This window comes from Artibeus jamaicensis, unplaced genomic scaffold (genome assembly GCF_021234435.1).
Source record: "Artibeus jamaicensis isolate MK-2021 breed Jamaican fruit bat unplaced genomic scaffold, CSHL_Jam_final contig_473, whole genome shotgun sequence".
Classification (NCBI taxonomy): Eukaryota; Metazoa; Chordata; class Mammalia; order Chiroptera; family Phyllostomidae; genus Artibeus; species Artibeus jamaicensis.
In genome coordinates this window covers 450,470-471,287 of record NW_026521851.1, presented here as the reverse complement: position 1 = coordinate 471,287, position 20,818 = coordinate 450,470, and the positions used below count along the sequence as shown (strand labels likewise).

General features: G+C 58.2%; 1 protein-coding gene across 1 annotated transcript in view; it reads right to left on the bottom strand.

Moving 5' to 3' along the window:
• The window catches only part of SLC35F3 (solute carrier family 35 member F3), a 240,578-nt gene that overhangs the window by 48,351 nt on the left and 171,409 nt on the right, over positions 1-20,818 (bottom strand). Inside the window, exon 3 of the mRNA XM_037136763.2 lies at positions 13,240-13,555. Coding sequence (XP_036992658.2) covers positions 13,240-13,555 — 316 coding nt within the window. The remainder of the gene's footprint in view (positions 1-13,239; positions 13,556-20,818) is intronic.

Genomic DNA, 20,818 nt, shown 5'->3' with positions numbered 1-20,818 from the left:
CCTGGATTCAAGGTCGCTGGCTCTGGTTCCGATCTGACGGGCCCTTCTTGTCCACGGACTGACCAGCACTTGGTGTCTGTTCCACTGCTGTAAAGTCAGCCACCTGATGCTGAAGTTAGTGACGGTGACAAGCTTGCCTGGAGGGCAAAGAGCCAACACCCCTGACAGACACGGGTCTTAGGACCACCTTCTTACTGCCACTCAACACGGACTCTGAGCCCTGGACTTGAAGCCGTAACGAATGCAGCGCACGCCCTTATACATGTGGGCGTCCACAGCATGAGTTCTTAGACGTGGAATCAAGTGGTTAATGGCCATTTAAAATTTAATGGACACTGTCAAACTGCCCACAAAGTGATCGCACCCCATGACAGCACGCCGAGGGCCCAGTTCTGCCCGCCTTCGCTTACACAGGGTCTCCAAACAAACGTGTAAGAGCCACAGCTGTCCTCGCCGCGTCGGCGGATGGAGAAGCGGGGCTCGTCCCTGTGAGAACTTTCTCAGTAAATGGCCAGTCCATTCCGCGTCTGTGATGGTACTGGGATGGGAGCCGAGGTCAGAGAGCTGGGAGAAGGGTGGGAAGGGGGTGGGGAGCGGCTCCCGCCGGCACAGGTGGTAAGCACCTGTTCTTCCCTCACAGCTGGAGAGCATTCCGCGGTCCACCGGAATCACAACCTCTCCGGCCAGTCCCCGCCGACGGGCATCTAGGTGGTTTCTGACCTCCAGCCAATTAGGAACGATGTGCCACGCTGCCTCGTCTGGCTCGCGGTGCACGCTCGCCTGTGCACCTCCCAGTGTAAATCCCCGCTGGTGAAGTGCTGGGTCAGGGCGGGGGCTGTGCACCTGTGCCTTCCACGGGCACCACTCACCCAGCGCCCCGCATCCGGGGGGCGACTGAGTCACACTCCCCAGCAACGCACGGAAGTCCCGGCGTCCGCCCGCTCTGCCAGCGCAGGGCCTCACAAAGCCTTTCACTCCATCGTCTGTTGGTCCGGCGTGTCAGGAGACCAGGTTTCATTCACATTTCTTTTACAATGAGTGACAGTGAGCATCTTCTCCATCTACCTACAACCACTTCCATTTTCTTTCCTACCAGCTTCCCATTTTACACTTTGCACATTTTCGCACTGAGCTCTCGGTCATTTTTACGTAGATTTGTACGCACTCTTTGTGAGATCGCTTAACTTTTTGTTTATATAAATTGCATATATTTTCCCCAATTTGTCAGTTTGTATTTTTCACTTTGCTTGTGGTGATTTTTATTATTATTATTTTTGCCAAGCAGTGGTCTTTCAACTTTTTTAAAAAGTATAGTTTAATTTGTAATTTACTAAATTAAAAAGTTTTTAGACATTGTATCATTGTAAGAAAGGCAACAAAAAGAAGGTAATAAAAGAATTACCCCAGGTTTTGCCCTGGCTGGTGTGGCTCAGTTGGTTGGTGCATCATCCAGCAGACCAAGAGGTCATGGGTTCGATTCCTGGTTAGGGCACATGGAAGACAACAATCAATCGATGTCTCTCTCTTTCTCTCCTCCTCTCTCTAAAGCAATGGGAAAAAAGTCTCCAGGTGAGGATAAAAAATAAATGAAAATGAGTTATCCCATGGTTTTATCTCGTACTCATAAAATGTCTGGTTTTACACCAAAATTCCATTTGCATTTATGTAGGCTTAGAGTAGGAGGCATGAGTCAAATTTATTTTTTCTCCTAGATGGCTTCCCAGTTGTCTCGGCATCGCTTACGAAACAGCCCCCTTCCCTCACTACGGGAGACACCAAATGTGTCACCCACCAAGCAGTCTGTCTCAGGGACGCGTGTCCCAGCTCTGTGCCGTCTTACGGGAGCCTATGACACCCGGCCGCACGCAGCTTCACCCGGAGGCTGCCCGGCGAGTTTAACCTCCGGTCGGTAGTTCCCTGCAGCAACTCTGCTTCTGCGTTTCGGGCTTTTCCCGCCCACTTCCTAAAGCAAACCTTTTGGTGTCCCCATCGGGACAGCATTAAGTCCAGAAATGAACGTGGGGAGGAGGCCTGACGTTTTTATGTTGTTGAGTCCGAGGAGTTTAATGTTCTCTTCATAGCAGCCCTATAAAGTCTTGTTATGTTTATTACTAGGGATTTTAAATGGTTTTTGTTGAGCTTGTAAATGGGCTCTTCTCTTTCACATGGTTTCTCTGTGGCTGGTGCCCCCACTGCCGGCCTGCGGGGCCAGAGGACCAAACTCGAGTGACTCCTTAGGGTCTCCCCATGCCCCCCGAACACACGCTTCTCTCCCTCACACTTCAGGATGAATCGTCACCCCTCCCGGGTCCCTGTACCCTTCAGTCACCGAGCCGTTTTCCTTAGTGGTAAGTAGCACCGCTCTTACTTCTTTCCTCAGCCTCCCGAGCAAGGCAACGCCCCTGAAGAAGGCCGCTCACTCATCGGGGGCCTGAAGCGCAGCTTAACGAGGCACCGCAGGGCCAGAGGCTGGAACAGCCCACCGACCCTCCGTGCCCCCTGCAGCTGGCCGGCACCGTCTCCTGTGTGAAGCGAGGTGCGTGCCCAGGCCTCTCCAGGGGGAACTGGCCGAGCCCCCCCATGCTCCTCTGGCTTCTGTCCCAGCCAAATGCTCTCCTGGGTTCTACCCCCAGGCTCACCAACTGCCCTGTGACGAATCTCCTTTCAGCTTAGGGGCCATGTACTTCTTTTATTTGGAATAATTAATTATCACCTTCCAACACACGCTTCCAAGAACGCCAGCCCCTGAGTGACAGGCAGTGGGACGCGGGCGCTTTGACTCACTCTGCCGGGGACACCCTGTGTTCCCTGCCCCCGGGCACGTCCACGCTTTGGAGACCAGGAGGTTCTGCAGTCAAACGCAGGCATTTCACAAACTGATCTGACCAGCTCGGGCCCTGGCTGGGGGCGGGGTTGTCCGTGTCCCCTTCCACGGACTTGCGGCCCCAACCCCCAGCAGACAGTTGGGGTGACCCCGAGACTGTGACCTCCATGCCACGCCAGGACGCATTAGGCAGGAACGTGGATGGGGGAGGGCCCAAGGCCCCCCACTGAAATGGCTGCCAAATTCGCCACAGGAGGTGAGACCAGAAGAATCTGCTAAGAACCGAGAGGCTGCGAGCAGACACCTTCCCTGCCTGACGGGTCCCCAGCAGAATGACACGTGTAGGTGGTGGGCCGCCCTGATGCAGGAGAAGGGAACGGACGTGAGAGCTCCCTCTGTCTCATTGGGGGAAGGAAGCTTCAGTGTGGGATGGAGGAAATGCTAGGTAGTAGCTAGAAATACACAAAGAAGGAGAGGGAAGCCGAGGGGAAGGGGTGGGTCTTCGCACCTGGAGCTGGTGGTGAGGGTGGGCCTCCCTGTGTGAGGGGAAGCCCAGGTCTCTTAGGAGGGCAGCAGGCAGAGCCAGAAGGTGGAGGAGACTGGGACCCCCCCCCCGCCTGGGCCCTGCCGCTCCCAGGGGTGCACAGTGCCCCACGGCTGTCGGCAGTTTCCTGCAGGGACTTAGGAGATCGTGACTCACTCACAGGGACGGCCTGCTTCTTTCCGGGCACGCTCCCTAAGACTTACCTGCAGCAGTGGCCTCGAAGCCTGCCTCCTGCTACAAGCGCAAACACGTGATTCCATCAGGAGAGACCAGACTACCCCGCACCCGGACCTGCGAGTCCACGCTATGGCCACCCAGGTGATGTCTTCCCCTGGCCCCACTCGGGGTGGGGGCCGGACTCTGGAAGGGCAGAGGGTGTGGGCCGACTTCTGTCACCAAAGTGGCAGCAAAGACCAGGATCTGGTAGCTGGGCCATGGTGCCTCCAGCAGGTGGGGACTTCCATTTCAGGCCTTAGAGTCTGATCCAGAGGAAGAGACACATGGCTGGGACAGACCGGTGCCTCCGGGACAAAGCCAGAGCAGCTCGTGAATCGTTTTTCTGCGCAGTGTTTCCCTGTGAAACACCCCAAGCCGACAACTAACCAGCCAACCGAGCAACCGAGCCAACGCACCAATCAACCAGCTAACCAACCCCTCCAACGAGACCGCTGAAACCCTGGTTCCATTTCTCTCTCCCTCTTTTCTGTTCCCCGCATGGGGCCCTGGAAATGCTCAGGAAGTGGCTGCTGGCCCTGCCCCTGTTGCATTTCCACCTGGATTCCCCGCTCCGGGAGCTGCTGCCAGGTCTGGGGCCCGGCTGTGGCGGGTGCCCCAGGGAGACAGCACAACCTGCCGCGCCTGTCGCCTCTCGGGCGCCCTGCCCCGGCCCCTACTGCGGCGCCGTCGGACCTTCTCGTGCACCCACACACCAGACCTGAACACCCACGGCAGCCAACAAAGGCCCCTGTTCTCACAGAGCTCAATCCACAGAGCCACGGGGACACGCTGTCCTGCTGTCCCTGCCACTTCTGGAAGCAGCTTCTCTTCTCTTAGCTCCACAGAGGGCGGTTTCCGCCTTCCACGTGCTGCGTGGAGGCGGGTCTCCTGGCAGGCAGTGCATGCGAGGGTGTGCCTGGGGTGGCGGGGTGGCTGCGTGGCTCGTGGCACCGCGGCCCTCTGGCATCATCTCTCCAAACGAGCCCACACACTTAGAGGGGACAATCGGCCCACAGAAAAGCGTCAGGGAGCTCCCAGACTGCGCACACCTCGGGCTTCTGTCCTTGTCACCTGCCTGTTCCAGAGCGCGGCTGCGCTGCCTCATTTATCCTCACCGGCACTGTCCTCCAGGCTGACGCTATTTTCTGCCCTGCTGCTAAGGGCCCTGCTTCTCCGAGAAAGGCCACGGCGGAGGCATCCGCACAGGGCGCGGGCGGAGCCGGGGCCTGGAGCCCCGCTGGTGTCCAGATGGCTGGAAGGTGAGCTGGCCCACACCCACCGCCTTCCGGAGAAGCCAGGGCTCTGACCATGTGCCCCGGGGCGGCACAGAGACGGTGCCCTGAGGACCCGCTGCTTCCTGGTCAGAACTGTCCTCCAGGGCTGCCAGAGCCCCTGCCTCCTGGCCCCCGGCCTCCGGTGCCCGCCGCTGCCTGTGGCCCGGGGACACAGCCTGACAGCCACACCCCTCACTCACCCTGTTTGCTGTAGCGGCTGTAGTAGATTGTATTTTCCACAAGGTGGAAAGGTGGTGGAAACAGCACCCCTCACTGCCCGGCCCCATCCTCCAGGGGTCTTCCCACCCTCCCATGAGGGGGTGTCTATGTCCCCCTGGAAACCGGGTGGGTTGGACAGGAAGAGGCCAGTGGCTGTCACTGGTGACTCTGAGGCTGGGTCCTGGAAGGAGCAAGGCGCGTGCCAACTGAGACATGCACCCTGGGGCCCCTCACCCTCCAGACAGCAGCCTGACCACCCTGGGCCACCAGGTGGCCCAGGCCACCCTCAGAGGCCCCTGCCAAGCCAGTAGGTGACAGTGGACAACCAGGGGAGACTCCCCAATGGTTGTGGCCCCCAGTAGTCGTGTGGTCCCATCCAGCAAACACACCCTCCCCCTGCCCCAGGGGGGCGCTCCTGGCTCTGTGCAGCAGAGACAGGCCATCCCTGAGGCCCTGTGGGGATTCCTGAGCCACACAGTCCCGGGTCACAACAAAAGGGGTGTTCCTGCCAGGAACTTTGGGGCTGCTTGTTAAACAGCGACAGCAATCAGAACAGATGTAAAATCTCAAATCTCATAGTAGGATGAGTGATTGCAAGACTCTTTAAGACCTCAGAGGCTGAAACCCCATAAATTCTTTCGCTCTGGGCTGCTGCGAGGCTGCCCTGTCAGGAGAGGGCGATGTTCCAGCCACTTTGACACTGCACTGGCCTTCTCAAGCTGGGTGCTTGGGCCGCCTTCAGCCAGACAGCAGAAGGGGTGTCCCCTGAGCGGGTCCACTGACTTCAGACCTGGCCAGTTTCCCCAAATGTCTGATAACCGAACACTTCTTTTCTAAAACTGCTTTATGGCTGAAGCACTCTTTCAGAATCGGATCCGTTCAGCGTTCTGGACGGCAGTGGAGGGTGGGGTCTCTTCCAGGGCTGGCCCCTCGGAGCGCGCCTCTGCCGTGACAGTGAGGATGACAATACCGACGCGATGACCCAGGGAGCCCCCACCTGGAGCGTGCTGTTCCAGGAACTGGGTCAGGGACTCGCAGGGGAGTGTGACAGACATGGTCCCTGTCCTTGTGTTTACGGGCTGCCATTTTCGGTCCAGATACACTTTTTAACTTTCTCCTTACATTCAGAACAAACATGAAGCCACCTGGAAGCTCTGGGCAGGTGAGGATGTCCAAGGGCACGTGTTTGGAGACGTAGATTTTCGGGTGAACTTTGACCCCATGGGCTGGTGTGGCAGCCTGGCCTGGGGACCGTGTTACTGAGCATAAGGCCGACTGCTGGGTCAGTCCCTTGATTCAGAGGTGGGCGCAGAAGTGCGGTTGGAAGACAGTTGGCTTGTTGTCACCCTGTGGTGCTTCTCCTCGTTCTGGGTGAGGCTCTTTCCTGCGGGTCCTGGAAACCCCGTGTCTGCAGCTGGAGGAGCAGGGAAGAGGCAGGTGGGAAACGCCCCTGCTCCTGGTCTGCCCTGACGGACACGTGCCTCGTCGGAGAGAAGCTGCCTGGCCCAGCTTAGAAGGCCGGCTGAGAGATATGTCCGATCTCCGTCACGAGCCCACACAGGGCAGGAGGGCTGGGGTCTCAGAGAGACCGGGGGCTTGGTTAGGACTCCCATGAGCTGGGGGCGTGGCCAGGAACCCAACGTGGCTCTGTCCCTCCTCTCTGAGGAAGATCTGTGCAGCCTCGCATGCTCCCAAAAAGGGCTTTGCAAAACGCACAGGCACCGCTGTCCCTCAGGCCACTGTGTCATTCTCTCCGATCCCCACGCGGGAGAAAACATCTTCCCCAGAAACGAGCGCCTCTCGGAGCTGGGCTTAAACACGCCAGCATTCACCCAACCTTCATAAAACCAGATAGATGCTTAAAGATAACCAAAACACGTTTACAAAACCCAACTCCCCAACAGTAATTCATAATAAAATATTAACGAGCCCGTCCCCATTCTGCTGGGAGCACTTAAAACCTTTCTCTGAAAAAAACCCTATCCTCCCCCAACTCCAGAGAAACATGGAGCAAAATGATGCCGCAAAATGGTACTAATGACGTGTTCCAACGGCAGGGGACCTGTAGCTTCCAGTGCTTTTAATTTATTTTGTTATAAATTAATGATGTATGTGTGATCGAGAGTAACTCATTAAACGTGTCATAAAGCGAGGCACTTAGACGCAAGAAAGGATCCCAGTGTACTCCTAAATGTTACATTAAATACATAAATCATTTTGTTTCTGCTCCACTTAGAGTGGAAAACAGCCAGGGAGGCAAATGTAATTACAATAATTCTATTGAAAAAGGCCCAGAAAGTACAAGGACAGGATATGCACAAGCATCAGAAGAGGCAGTCTATTCCGGCCGGTGTGACTTGTCTCTTGCGACCACCTCAGGTAGATGGAATGGGTGCGGCCATCAAGGCGACCGGCACTTCCAGGGACTGACAGCTTCTCACGGTCAGGGCCACCAGTTCCCAGACACGGGGACCCACCAAGAGCTGGGGTCTCTCTTAGGCTATGCTGGCCTGGGCTAGAGACCACATCTGAAGTTTCCCAGGGATGCTCGGTGCTGATCCCCAGCCCACGCGGCCCCAGACCTTCGGGGGGCGGTACAGGTAGCGGGGGGGGGGGGAGGACTGGCCCGAGGGTGCCAGTCCAGCCTCCTCTTTCCCTGTGGCCGCACAAAGGCAGGGACTTTCACTTGTGCTGGTCGCAGCTGTGTCCCTTGCACCTGGGAGAGTGCCCAACCCTTGGACAACCCCGGCCAACGCTGCAGAGTTAATGAATATGCCCACCCTCCTGGACCCAGTGCTGCCGCCTCCTCGCTTCCTGCCAAGGGGCCCCGCCCTGTGAGGAGCTATGGAGGGAGCAGCAGGTCAGAGGGGGTCGGAGCTCAGGGTCAGAAAGGCCAGGACGTGTGGCAGCGGCGGCGCTGACTAGGGCTGCCTTGGCGATGCGTCAGCGTTCCCCACAGGCCTGACAGACACCCGCCACCGTCTGTGGAGGGAAGGTCTCCGCCTCGTTACAGAACGCTGGGGTTTGGCGAGAACATGGCGACCGAGAGGCTTTTCACTGACACAAGGTTGTGCTGTGGCTGACGGAGAAGCTGCAAGTCAAAGCCACGGACCAGCTTTGTGATGCTTCAAGGTTTCTGGCCCGAGTTCCTGCTACTGCTCAGGAACGAGGTGCCCCGCCCCCAAACTACGACAATGACGATGACAATGACAACAACAACAGCGACAACATACAACAATGAGAACAATGGCGACAACAAACAATGGCAATGACAATGATGGGAACGATGATGGTGGCAACAATGACAACAATGATGACAACTATGACAACGATGTTGACAATGACAACAATGATGACAACGATGACAGCAACCATGACGATGACAACGATGACAACAAACAATAATGACAAGGACGACAATGACGACGACAGCACACGTGTAGACGCTGAGTGCCGGTGCGCCTGTGCCGAGAAAGGGGAACACACTCCGTGACCGTCATGGAAAGCTCTCTGTGTCCTGCCTCTGAACGCAGCTCCGACTGCCTCCCACGTCTGTCCCCAGCTTAGGGAACAAAGGCCCGGCCTGGCGCTCCTGCGCCCTGGCCCTTCCCGGCCTCAGTCTGACGCCCCCTCCCCTCCGAAGGCCTGCTGGGCCCTGTCTGGGCACCGAGCTGGGAGCCAGCCTGCCACCGCCCGCCCCTTAGAGCCCCTCCCGTCCTCAGGCCTCCAGAGCGGCAGTGCCTGGTGTTTCTGAAGGCCGATGGCTGCTCTGCTCCACCCGGACGCCTCGACAGGACTCGCACGCCAGCGGTCAGGCCTCTCTGCAGGCGTGAGGCTCACAGGGGCCACTCCTGTCCAACTGCCCGGTCTTCTCTGTCCCCTCGCCCCACCCCCTGCCCTGAGTCACAGCCCCCTGGGGAGCCACACCTCTGTCCCCTGCTGCTCTGCTTGTCCAGGACTCGGCACCCTGAGGACCGAATGCTCGTCTGTAAAGGGACTGCTCCTTGGCCATTTCCCCAAAGAATGCCCCACCCTGATGGCACTGCATACCCGGACCCTCCCCCAGCCCTGCACAACCCTGACCTCCTTTGCCTCCCTGACTCCCCTGCTGGGCTGTGCTCCTTGGGACAGGACAGGGACCACCTCTAATTGTGTCTCCCGTGCCCTGCCCAGAAAAGAGGCCCGATAACATCTCCAGGAAGAACAAATCTGCAGAATACAATCGCCTGGCTCACCCTGCTCTTTAGACTTCCAACGGTACAGCTGCAGGAGGCCCTGCGGCTCCAGGTAAGTGTGTGCGGGTGCACGCGCACATGTGCACACGCACACACGGGCGTACACACAGGGCACAGGAGCCTACGCATAAGCGTGCACACACACGTGCACACACAGAAGTTAAGATGGGAGGCACCAAGACCACCCTCCCCGCTTCTCGGTTCAGATGCTTCTCAGCATTTCCGGGCAGAACTAACCAGCTGGCGTTTGGGAGGCTGAAACTGGTACAGGAGGCGGAGACTCCGGTCCCCACTGATGTGCTCACTTTTTCTGGCAGCTGCACAGCAGCAGAAGGTCCAGCATTTGCTTATGAAAAGGGGTCACCACTGGCTGAAGTTGCTGGAAGACCTCAGACAAGGCAAGTGCTCCAACGTGCTGGGGGCTGCTTCCTACCAGCCGTGGCCACCCCTCCCCCCAGAAGTGAGCGGCCGCCTTCCTGCCCCAGGGTCAGAGGCTGCCTGCGGTTTCACCTGTCCTGCCCTGAACAGCCCCTTCCAGCGCCTCCCCCTGGGGCCCAGCTGTGCGGGAGACTTCTGGGAGCTGAGCCCCTTCAGGTCACGTCTGCCGTGTGCAGGACACCCACATGCATCCCTGTGGCCAGGGCCCTCCCTGGTCCTGAGCATGGGTGATTCCTTGGGGCGTCCCTGGGGCCAGCTGTCACCAGGACAGGGAAGGTAGGGGTGCGGTGTTGATCATCGAGAGAAGGGGGAATCTTGAGTTTCTCCAGGATGATTTGAGTGCTCAGTGGGGGACCACCCAGGACAGCTGGGCTGGGCTTTCACATCCACACTCTGATTCTCCACTGTGGCGCCCGATCTTGGCGCCTGGCCACAAGAAGGCAGTACTAGGGGGCCCTGTCCATTCGCAGGGCCTCATGTTGATGCCTCAGGGGTCAGTGCTCCTCGGAGATCCACCACGGGGCTGCTGATGACCCAGGCACGGGTACGTCCTTTGGTGTCCCCTACAGAGGAGGTCACAGCACAGTGGTGGCTCCTCCCGTCTTTAAGGCATTTCGTGGTTTATGGAGCATGCACGTACGTGGTGGCGCATCCAATCACACAAGAACCTTTCATGCAAGGCGGTGCAGGACCCTCACTTTCCACATACACACGAGCACCGGAGGAGCCCAGACACCCCCCCCCCCCATGTGGCGGAGGACCAGGGCTCCAACAACCTCAGGGTCCCCAGCAAGTCACTTTTCACTTCTACCCAGTACGGTGAATCCTGCTCCCTACACCTGCATTTTAAAACCTGCGGCCGAGACTCAACAGCTCCAAAGCCTTCATGGTAAAAGGCGGCTCACAAGCCAGTAGCGCCCGCACCCCAGAGGCTGGTTAAGGAAGAATCTTAGGACCTAGGGATTCGGGGTCGGCCCTCCGTCAAGGTCTGGGTGGCCCACAGGGGTGCAGCGCGAGGGGCTCTGTGCTGCTGGGCAGCACACACCTGCTTTCTGCTCTCTGCTCTCTGCACAGGCTGCTGGCAAAGTCGGCAGGGAGGGCGCGGAGAGAAGTAACGTCCATCTGGTCGCTCCCTGATGACCACGAGGAAGGCCGGTGTGCCTGCCCAGCGTCCCTCTCTGGGAGGAAGGTCCCACCTTTGTCCTCCCCACTCCCCGCCCCAGCTCCCTGCCGGAGCACTTGCAGCCAGGGCACATGTCCTTGGCTGACTCCAGATCTTCCCCGCTCTGGCCTTAATTTTGACCAAACAGAAAAGTGAAAGATGGGATTTCATTTTCCTTGCTGTCTGGGAATCCTCCTGTCGGTTTAAAGAGCGCTCAGTTTGGTCACGGACAGAGCCGTGACTTCCTAAGCCTGCGACGTGAGAACTTCTCTCTCCTTTTTGTGGGAGACAGTCGCCCTCCACCCTCCAGGGGGGCATGACTCAGCTGAAACGCCCAGCAGGGCTGTGGACCCGCAGCCCTGCTCAGCCACGGGCCTCACACTGCTTCCTGCCACAGAGGGGTTTTAAAGAGGCGGAGCTAAGCTCTATCACAGAAACTGGGCAAGGTCTTCATTGGCTTCGCTAATTGAGTTACGACGATGACGATGACCCCCAGCTGCCCTCCACTGTTCTGCAGCTGACCAGGAGTCACTGAAGTCACCGTCGGCCTGTCTTGATGCTCCCCCCCAGTAGACACTTTTTATAGGATGGGCATACACATGTGCTAAAGTCAGGAGTTGATACCTTTCTAAGTTTAACTAACCAGCTTCCGGGACCTTTTGTGTTTTCATTCTGCATTGTTCCAGCACAGTGGTCTGGGGCTGCCCTGTGTGGCCAGCAGCGCTGTCTTGTCCTGCGGGAAGTGACGGTCATGTTCAGGACACGTGTTCGGGACAGCCGCGGGCACCGTCCTTTGGGAAGGCTCTCTGGCAGGCAGCAGGTGTGCAGGGAGCAGGGGAGGAGCAGCTGCTCCTTCCCCTCATCAGTCTCCCTGGAGAACAGGCACACACACTGCCCGGGAGCCCCGTCAGGGCAGAGAAGGGCCACACTCCCGATTACAAATGAGACTCGCTCAGGGCTACGTAACTGTCCAATGTGCCGTTGACTGACTGTTTTTCTCTGTGACTAAGAGCAGGCCCTTGGTTCTCTCTTGCCTGAGGATGATCTGGGCCCTCTGGAAGGTTCTAGCAGATTGTTTCAGACTTCGCTGGGCTGCTGTCCAGGGAGGTGCAGTGAGCACCTCTTCAGCACCTTCTGGCTAAGTCAACGCCGAGCCTGCCCAGGCCTGGGTTCCGGTCCAGTTCCAGGCTCCTGTGTGCCTTGTCTCCGGAAGTTGCTCCGAGTCCTTTGCACTAAGGGGGCACGTGAGGCTGGCCCGTGACTCAGCCGAGCTGCCTGACGGCACTTCCTCCAGAAGCAGAAGTCCCCCAGGCCTCCCAAAGAGGCGGGTCCAGATTCCCTCCACACGCCCTAGACGTTCATGCTGCACAGGCCGTGTTTTGGAGAGTTTCGGAAAGTTTCGGAGCTGAGTCCAGACCGCCCTTCCCAGACCCCCCACTCCTGGGACCCAGCAACATGCTTAGTTACCCTGTGACTTCGGAGGGCGAGTTCAGAGCACAGTTTGGTTTGAGGAAGATGGGAGAAGGGACATGTGACAGTGGAGGGTGCGTGTTTGGTTCGGGGGGGCAGCAAAGTGAGAGAGGGCAGTGGGGCCGAGGTGCGGAGCCTTCAACTTTCACAGGTTTTCCCACGCTGGGCCTAACGAGAGGTGAGTTTCCAGGGCCTGCCTGGTCACCTCGGCCAGCGCGCTTCCTGGCTTTGTGTTCTTCTCAGGAGATCTGCTTGGGGCCCCAGGAAGCTGTGTCGCCCAGGGAGGGCCTCCACTTTGGGCCGCCGTGAGCCCCAGTGACGGGCCCCGGGGAGGAACAGGGTCCAGCCCCAACAGCGTGACTCCGGAGGAGGGCGGGGGAGGCGAAGGGCTGGGGCCCAGTTTCCGGCCTCCTTTTGAAAGGGACACCAAACCAGTGTTTGGACTCCACGTGAGAAGGTGAAGTCGGCCCAGCCCAGACACACCTCTGGTTTTCACAGCCACGTGGCCAGGAGCTCAGACCCTGCAGCCACACCCGCAAAGGGTCACCCGGCTCCACCCATCCCCAGCCCGAGAAGGGTGATGGGGCCACTGAGCTCCCTGCTGCCGCCCTTTCCGGGGACCTGCCAGAGGCCATTCTGGAAGATGCCACCTTCTATTGCATATAAAGGAAGGGATCGAGGGCGGAGGAGCAGCTGTTGAGCCCTCTGCAGGGAGAGAGAATTTGGATCCTGTCCTACTAAGACATCAGGTACCGCTGTGACTTGTCGACACTGTCCCCTTGGCCTGTCCCAGAGCCTGCGCCAGGAGCACCGGCCCTGGGAGAGCGGCGCAGCCCGGGGAACCCGGGGAGGCCTACCTGTACCGCTGCTGCACCGACTGCCTCTCCGCGGCCTTGCACACGTGGCCTGCGTAGTACAGCAGGAAGAACAAACAGTTCCAGGTGGTGGCGAACCAGGTCAGGGTGAAGGGCGCGTCGAAGGTGCGGAAGGTCAGCTTGGCGAGCTGCGTGGCGCCGGCCCAGGAGGCGCACACGCACAGCACCACCGCCAGGCCCCAGGCCAGCTTTCGGAGTCGCGGCCCGGAGTCCCTGCAGCAGCGGCGGCTTGCCCGCCCGGCCTCTGCCCCCGCCGAGGCCTCTGCGGGGCCCGGGCCGTCCCGGGGGCGCTCCTCCCCTGCAAAGAGAGGGTGGTCAGGTTAGCGGGCTCCACACCTTCCCCAGGCCCAGAATGGAGCACCCACTGCCCTGGGGACGGTGTGGGAGGTAGCTCCTTGAAACACAACTTAGAGACCAGGGCACCCACCCCACTGCCTTGGTCACGGCCAGCCACCGTGGAGAGAGGATGGGGAAGGGGCTTTAGCAGCCTCCTGAAATAAGACTTCAATAGAAGAGCCCTGGCTGGTGTGGCTCAGTGGATTGAGCACTGGCCTGTGAACCAAGAGTTGTAGGTTTGATTCCCAGTCAGGGTACGTGCCTGGGTTGCAGGCCAGGTCCCCAGTAGGGGGCACGTGAGAGGCAACCACACGCTGATGTTTCTCTCCCTCCTTCTCCCTCCCTTCCCCTCTTTAAAAATAAATAAATAAATACAATCTTAAAAAAACACTTAAAGAGATTTTCTTTGGTTTTCTTTTCTTACCTGCTCCCCCCCCACCAGCATATTGGAAATGCACCATCTCAGGCCTAACCCCAGACCCCAGAGCCGGAATCTGCATTTCTAGCCTCGGGAAGCCCTTCCCCAGGATACACGACCGCAGAAGCAGCATCCTGCAGTCTGGCAGCTCCAGGGACTGGATTCCCACCTGAGGGAGCCCCAGGCCTTGACCTCTGAAAGCTCCCGGGGCCGGGACAGCAGCCGCTGCCTGTCTATCACTTAATAGCACGGACACCAAGATTCTTGTCTTATTCTGCACGTATGGCAGAAATGGACTTTTCCCTCTTATCTCTTCATTTGCCCTGACTGGCTTCCTGCCCGTGGCCTTCCGCCCCAGTTAAAAACCACAGCCTCGGGCGGCATCCTGTGAAAGGCCAGGGTCGCTGCCCTTCAGCGCGTGTGACTTCTGCAACCCCGGCTGGACGGCACTGTTCCCGCAGACCATGAGCAGGTGGCAAAGGCGTCCTTCCCCGCTGTTGGGTTTCCATTCGCCACAGTGTGCACGTCAGTCAGGGGGCACGGAGCTGTAGCCGGACTGATGCAGATGCAGACGGCGCAGACGGGACTCGCCCTTCCCCTGCGGCCCGGCACCCGCACCAGGGGCGCTCGCGTTCAGACGCTGGCCCCACTGTAGGGGGGCCAGGAGGGGGACGCAAAGTGTGCCGGGGTGAATCACACTCTATTTTGTTTAATCTTCATAATACCTTAAGTAGCTTTAATCACATTAAACCAAATTTCCCATCTCATGCTTTCTGGCACATAATCATTCTACGGGGCAAAATCCTGATCCAAGATCCTCTCCTACACAGGTTTTGGCTACCACTCCATTAACTGCCAGCCCGGGACGACTCGTTTCGCCAGAGGCTCGTCCAGGAGGGGCAGTGTCCTTCCGCACGCTCTCCACGTTGTGCTTCCTCACCTTCCTTAACATTTCACCTCCCACCCCCTGTTATTTTTCACGTAGGTGGAGATCCTGGTGCAGAAGCCCTTGGAGAACCCAATGCTTAACCCCTCCCTGGGCTGCCAGCATGCTGGCTGTCTGTCTGTCTGTGTCACGGGCTGCAGGGCAGGGAGAAGCAGAGAAGGACAAAGGCTGGCAGCCACCAGGGCGTTTCAACTGTTGACAGAATCCCCGCAACTTAAGGCAAATCCAGTTTCGGTTTATAGGCCGGTGACCCGACACTTGGGGTCATCCTCTGTGGCCTTTCACTATCCTCATTCCTAAGCAGCCTCGGGGGATAGGAAGGCTTCTCGACTGACGCCCTCCTGTCGGCAATGCACACCGGAAGGTAGCCGTGGAGGTGAAAAGCCCGGGAGAAAGTCAAGTGCGGTTTCACAGTCCTAGTGTCCCGCTGAGACTGGACTCTGGACGAGGCTGAGTGAGGTCCAGCGCACATCACACTTTCCCACTTGGCTCTTCCTTAGGGAAAAGGAAGTCTTAAAACTCAAGGACTTAGTGATGGCCGGTGCTGCGTCGCTGTTACGATGGAAGAGAAAACCGCCAGATCACGTAGCCGTGTCTCGTTAAAAGGCCCCTGCAGATCTGGATTGAACAAGCAGTTCTCGAACCTCTACTCAGTCCGGGTCATTTACCCAGGGACTAGTAATAACACCGGAGCAAAATGAAGACGTTTAAAACTAAAGCCTTCACTATCATTTAAAAGTAAGATAGCATAGTATTTCCCAAGTGTAATGCAGTGAACAGGCATTATGAGAAAAAGAATTCCATGATCAGAAAAGTCTGGAAAACACTAGGTACATCCGAGACAGGTTCCTTTGCTGTGGGAATGTTCAGGGCTAATGAACCTGTGATTTTCCGAAAAGCAGCTGTGGGGGGCAGGGGGGGGGGCGCTTCCCCTGCAGTGTAGACGTGACGCCTGTGGCAGGACTGGTGTGCTGCAGAGAGCTCACCGCGAAACGCTGCAGTCAACCCACGGAGAGGCACGGATGCCCCGACCCCACTCACAGGAAACTTTCTACTCCTTGGCCTCTTAGAATAACAAACATTTACCAAATTCATTACTTTACTCATTCCTGACACTTCTGTTAAACTAGATCTACCTCAAGTAAGCTAAAAATATTCTTTAAAAAATGTTTATTTATTTTTAGAGAGAGGGAGAGAAACATCCATGTGTGGTTGCATCCTGCACACTCCCTACTGGGGACTGGCCCACAACCCGGTCCCCCGGGCACGTGCCCTGACTGGGGATCGAACCAGCGGCCCTTTGGTTCTCAGGCAGGCACTCAACCACTGAGCCACACCAGCCAGGGCTAAAACTATTCCTTACAAATACTCTCCAAAACACTGCACAGCATAAATAAAAACAATCTCTAGTCATCTTAGTGCTGTCGACACTCTGCTGCGTTTCCTCTTCCATCGTGTCTGCACCACACACACACACACACACACACACACACACACACACGCGTGCAGATCCCACCAAGTCTCCCCAGCACTCACGCACCCTCCTGCACGACAGCGAGCACTGCCCCTCCCCTGGGCGGCGCAGCCCCCGCACCACGGCGTCTTTCAGTGTCTAGGAAGTCCCCGGGAAGCGCGAGCCCTGTGCCGAGAGGCAGGCAGGCGGCTGGTCCACAAACACAAAAGCGGACCGCTGTTCTTCAGGAGCTCACCGTCAGTCTCGGGGTCACCCACGGCCCTGGGAAAGGACGACAGGGCCGCTACGTGCAAAATGGAGAGGTCGGACTGTCCTGGAAATCCCGAGACCGTGTCACCGGCCTGGGCTGTGGTGACAACTGGGAGACGCGCAGAGAAGGCAGAGCGAGGCCCGGGCCTGCAGGACAGGCGCTCTGGGCGACAGGAGGAGCCGAGTGCAGGGTCGGGAAGACACGTGCTCTGCTCAGGGGCAGGGAGGGAGACACCGAGACCCCACGCCCACGGCAGTGCCCACGGCGCTGCCCTGTCTTGCTCTGCTCACACAGGGAGCACGTCGGATACTCAGCCAGGCTGGCCGAAGGGGCTGCAGCAAACGCAAATGCCAGCCCTGCTGTATTCAGAAAGCACACGCCCCACCGTCCGTGACAGACAAAACTGAAGAATACGTGTAGAGTGACAATGAATTTGGTGAGCAGATGTGTTTGTTCTCCGCTGTTTGAAATGCTGCAAGTGCACCCCCAATGTGCACCGCTCTCAGGGTCTCTGGCAATGAGCTAGCTGTCCAATTTGTGCTCAGATGTAGAGAGAATGAATTTTGAGGGGGCAGTTTCCTTTCGCGAAAGCCTCCCAAATCTCCGAGTGCAAGAAAGTCTGGTTTCTCTTCCCTCCCCTCCTAAGTCGCAAGCCCAGCGACTCCTGTTTGACGAGTGCCCCTCCTTTATGGCAGCAGTGGCTGCTGCGTGAGCGTCACCCGCTCCCTGCCCCAGCCCCTTTGCCCACCCCCACGGGAGGAGAAATGCTGTCTGTCACCCTCACGCCCAATAGCCCTCCCCTCACAACCCCGATATTTGTACCTTCCACTCTAACCTGGCACTTTAGTCAGCGGTTCTGGGAGCGACGCACTGGATGAAACCCCGGTTGTGCCGACAGGTCTGTGGTTGTGGAGTCAAGCGCCTCCCTTCTGCTGCCGCCTCTGAAGGCTCTGGTGCCACCACTTAACCACTGGGAAACGTGGGGGACAGGCGGGCTCCCCACCGTGCTGTGGCCTGAGTTGCTTCCATGGAGCGTTTTGGAGATGGTGTGTGTGTGTGTGTGTGTGTGTGTGTGTGTAGGAAGAGCATCCTCCCGTGCCCAGTGTGCACTCCATGGCACAGTGAGATGTGACCATGCCTGGGCGCCAGCTTCCAGCCTAAGCCGTGTCTGAGTCGGCAATTTCAGTCCCCCCACCTGCAGAGCCCCATGCAATGCCTGTCTCCTGCCGGGGATTTAAAAGCGTCCATGCTCCTCGGTCAAGCGGAACAGGTACCTGCAGGCTGCGTCTGCTCAGGGGAAGGAAGCTGCAGGTCACGACAGGTGAGTTGGCGGTTGGTGTCGTGGCCGAGTCATTCGGGACCAAGGCACGTCCTTGGTCTCATGAGCCAGCCTCTGCTTCTCCCCGGGAAAATGATAAATTGAGTGCTTTTTGTGTTCATTTTGTGAAAGTCGATTATATGAGAAAGCAAGAAAAATTGGAAAATCATTTACTCTCAACTTAAAGTCTCCACAACATGGGCTTCGGGAGAGCACACATGCTGCTTTTCTGAGGTTGCCCGAGAAGACGTGGACCCTTGGCGACTGTGAAACAGTGACCGGGGGGTCTGCACCGAGCACGTGCCCGAGGCGGGGAAGGGGGCCTGGAGCTGTGGTCGCAACCCACCCTGGGGCTGGCGTGTCCCTCCCTCCCGAGAGCAGAGGAGCTAGCACTGCACGGGGAACGGAGAGGCACCTCCCAATGACGTGTCCATCAGCAGGGTGCGCATGGTGGTTTTTATAGTTCCTTCTGAGGCTGACTTTCATAAGCATAACATTCACTTGTCTAAGGAGAAGTACACTTCACGATTTTTAGGAAATTTACAGCATTGTGAAGCCATCGCCACTGCCCAGTCTTGGAACGTTTCTATCACCTCGCGATGAGTCTTTGTGCCAATCATGATCCGTCTGCATTTCCACCCCCATCATCTGGTTTCCTCACCAGAAACCAGATTCGCTGGCACCTTGATCGTGAACTTGCAGCCTCTAGGTCTGTGAGAAAATAAATGTTTGTTGCCTGTGGTTCTTTGTCAACGGGGCTGAGACTCCCCCAGGGCGTGACAGCGGAGATGGCGCTGAGCCTGGGAAGGTGAGCGGCGCAGGCCCAGGGCCACCACTGGGCAGCAGGTGGTGGCTGCTGGAGGACAGAGGGTGCCCGACGGCCTCTGAGGAGGGGACTCGCGCTGGAGGCCGGGCTGGGAGCAGGGCGCCACCTCGCAGGCCCGAAGCCTCTGCTGTGAGGGGTTCCCAAGGCTGCCACAGAGTTGTTTGTAGAAACCAAAATCACTCCCCTGTTGGGGGCACAGGCCTGGGAGCCGATCTTGGGGTGGCGGGGGTGGTGGTGGCTTCTCCAGACTCCCCTTAGCTCCGTCCTCAGCGGCCTCAGAGCTGGGCCAATCGGGCCGAGACCCCAGCCACGTCCCCACTTCTACCACCATCTCAGCCAGCAGACTCCGGGCTGGCACTTGCTCCCACCCCGCAGCTCCTTAGCGGCCCCAGGACACAGCCGAGCATCCAAACAACGCGGTCTGCAGTGGGCTGGAGACAAACCTGAAATGTTTGTGGCCTCAGGCGAACGGGACTTGAGAGGGAAGGACTGGATGCGGGTGAGTGTCAGACGATGCCACTTGGCCCTGCCGGGGTCAGAGCCCCGTTTGGGTGCGTGGTGGGAAAATGCTGCAGCCGGGGGGGGTCACTGTTCATGCAGGCCCTGCACGTGCCATCCTGCAGCCTCTGGAACCTCCCGTCTTGTGGCCTGGGCACGGCAGGCCTCTGTACACAGCAGGCACTCACCGTGGCTGACGACCCACACACAAGGCCAGGCAAACACACGCTCTCCTCTTTTCTGACGTTCTGCCTCGTTGGAGGGAGGGTCCTCCAACTTTCCCATGGACCGGAGTTCGGCGGTCAGCACTCCGGGGGAGCGAGGGTTTTACAGGAGGGCTGGCCGGGTGCAGGCCGCCCCTCTGGGCAGTCTGGGCCTTGTGCAGAGGGGGCAGGCTGCAGCCTTTTCCTGGTGGGAGCTGGACACCAGAGCAGTGCTTTAACTGGTGGCATGGGCTGTGGCGCCATTTACCTTGAAGAACAAAGCACTGCTTTCTAGAACACACCTGTAGCGCTCAGCAGACTTGGGCGTCCAAACCAGGACTGAGCTTGCTCGGTCAAGGTGTGGTCTGCCCTGAGGTTTGAACGGTCCTCCTCAGCTTCCTTGCCCACCTGGGGCCGAGCCTCCTGTACCCACTGAGGGTGACCTGGCTGAGCCCAATCCCGTCAGTGAGGCTTTTCTGAGAAAACACCGGGGCTGCCCCAGGCAAGCTGTGGAAGGCGCGAGGCTCCCCCTGGGTCTCTCTGTACCCCCTTTGGCACCGCCCCAGCCCCCGGGGTCCTCTGTCAAGTCCAGGGCTCCTGCTGCTCAAGACTCACGGAGCAGGCGTCCCCCTGCTCAAGTAGCAAACACCACCCTGCAGCGTGTGTCTCCGCCTGGACACACACGCACGGGCACGCGCATGCACAAACACATGCACACACAAAGCGCGCGTGCACATGCATGTGTCTATATAAACACACATGTATGCACACACAGGACACACTTCTTCCTTGCCCCGGTTTCACTCCCTCGGAGCTCTGCGGAGAAACCCACCCGTTAGCAAGCCAGTGACTTCGCAGTCTCGTCCCAGGCCCCCGCGGGCAGAGCCAGCGCCAGGCCTGTTCTTTCATTCATCCTCACCCGGGGACACGCCCACTGATTTTAGAGAGAAGGGAAGGAGGGAGAGAAACATCAAAGTGAGACCAATCGGTTGCCTCTTGCATGTGCCCTGACCGGGAATTGAACCCACAACCTTTTGGTTTGCTGGGCGATGATTCAACCAACTGAGCCACCTGGCCAGGGCGAGATCGATTCTAATCGCCTTTATTTTCAGAAGAGAGAAGACTGGGCTCCCAGAGGCGAGTGCACGCGCCTGGTTGGTAATTAGCTGGTGGGGAGCAGGGAATGACACCCCTGTCCTGACAAGGACACTCTTCCCTGCACTTGCTTCTCCAAGTCACACGATGTCTTAGCCAGAGAAAACACAACGCTCACCAAACTGGCTTTTAGGAAT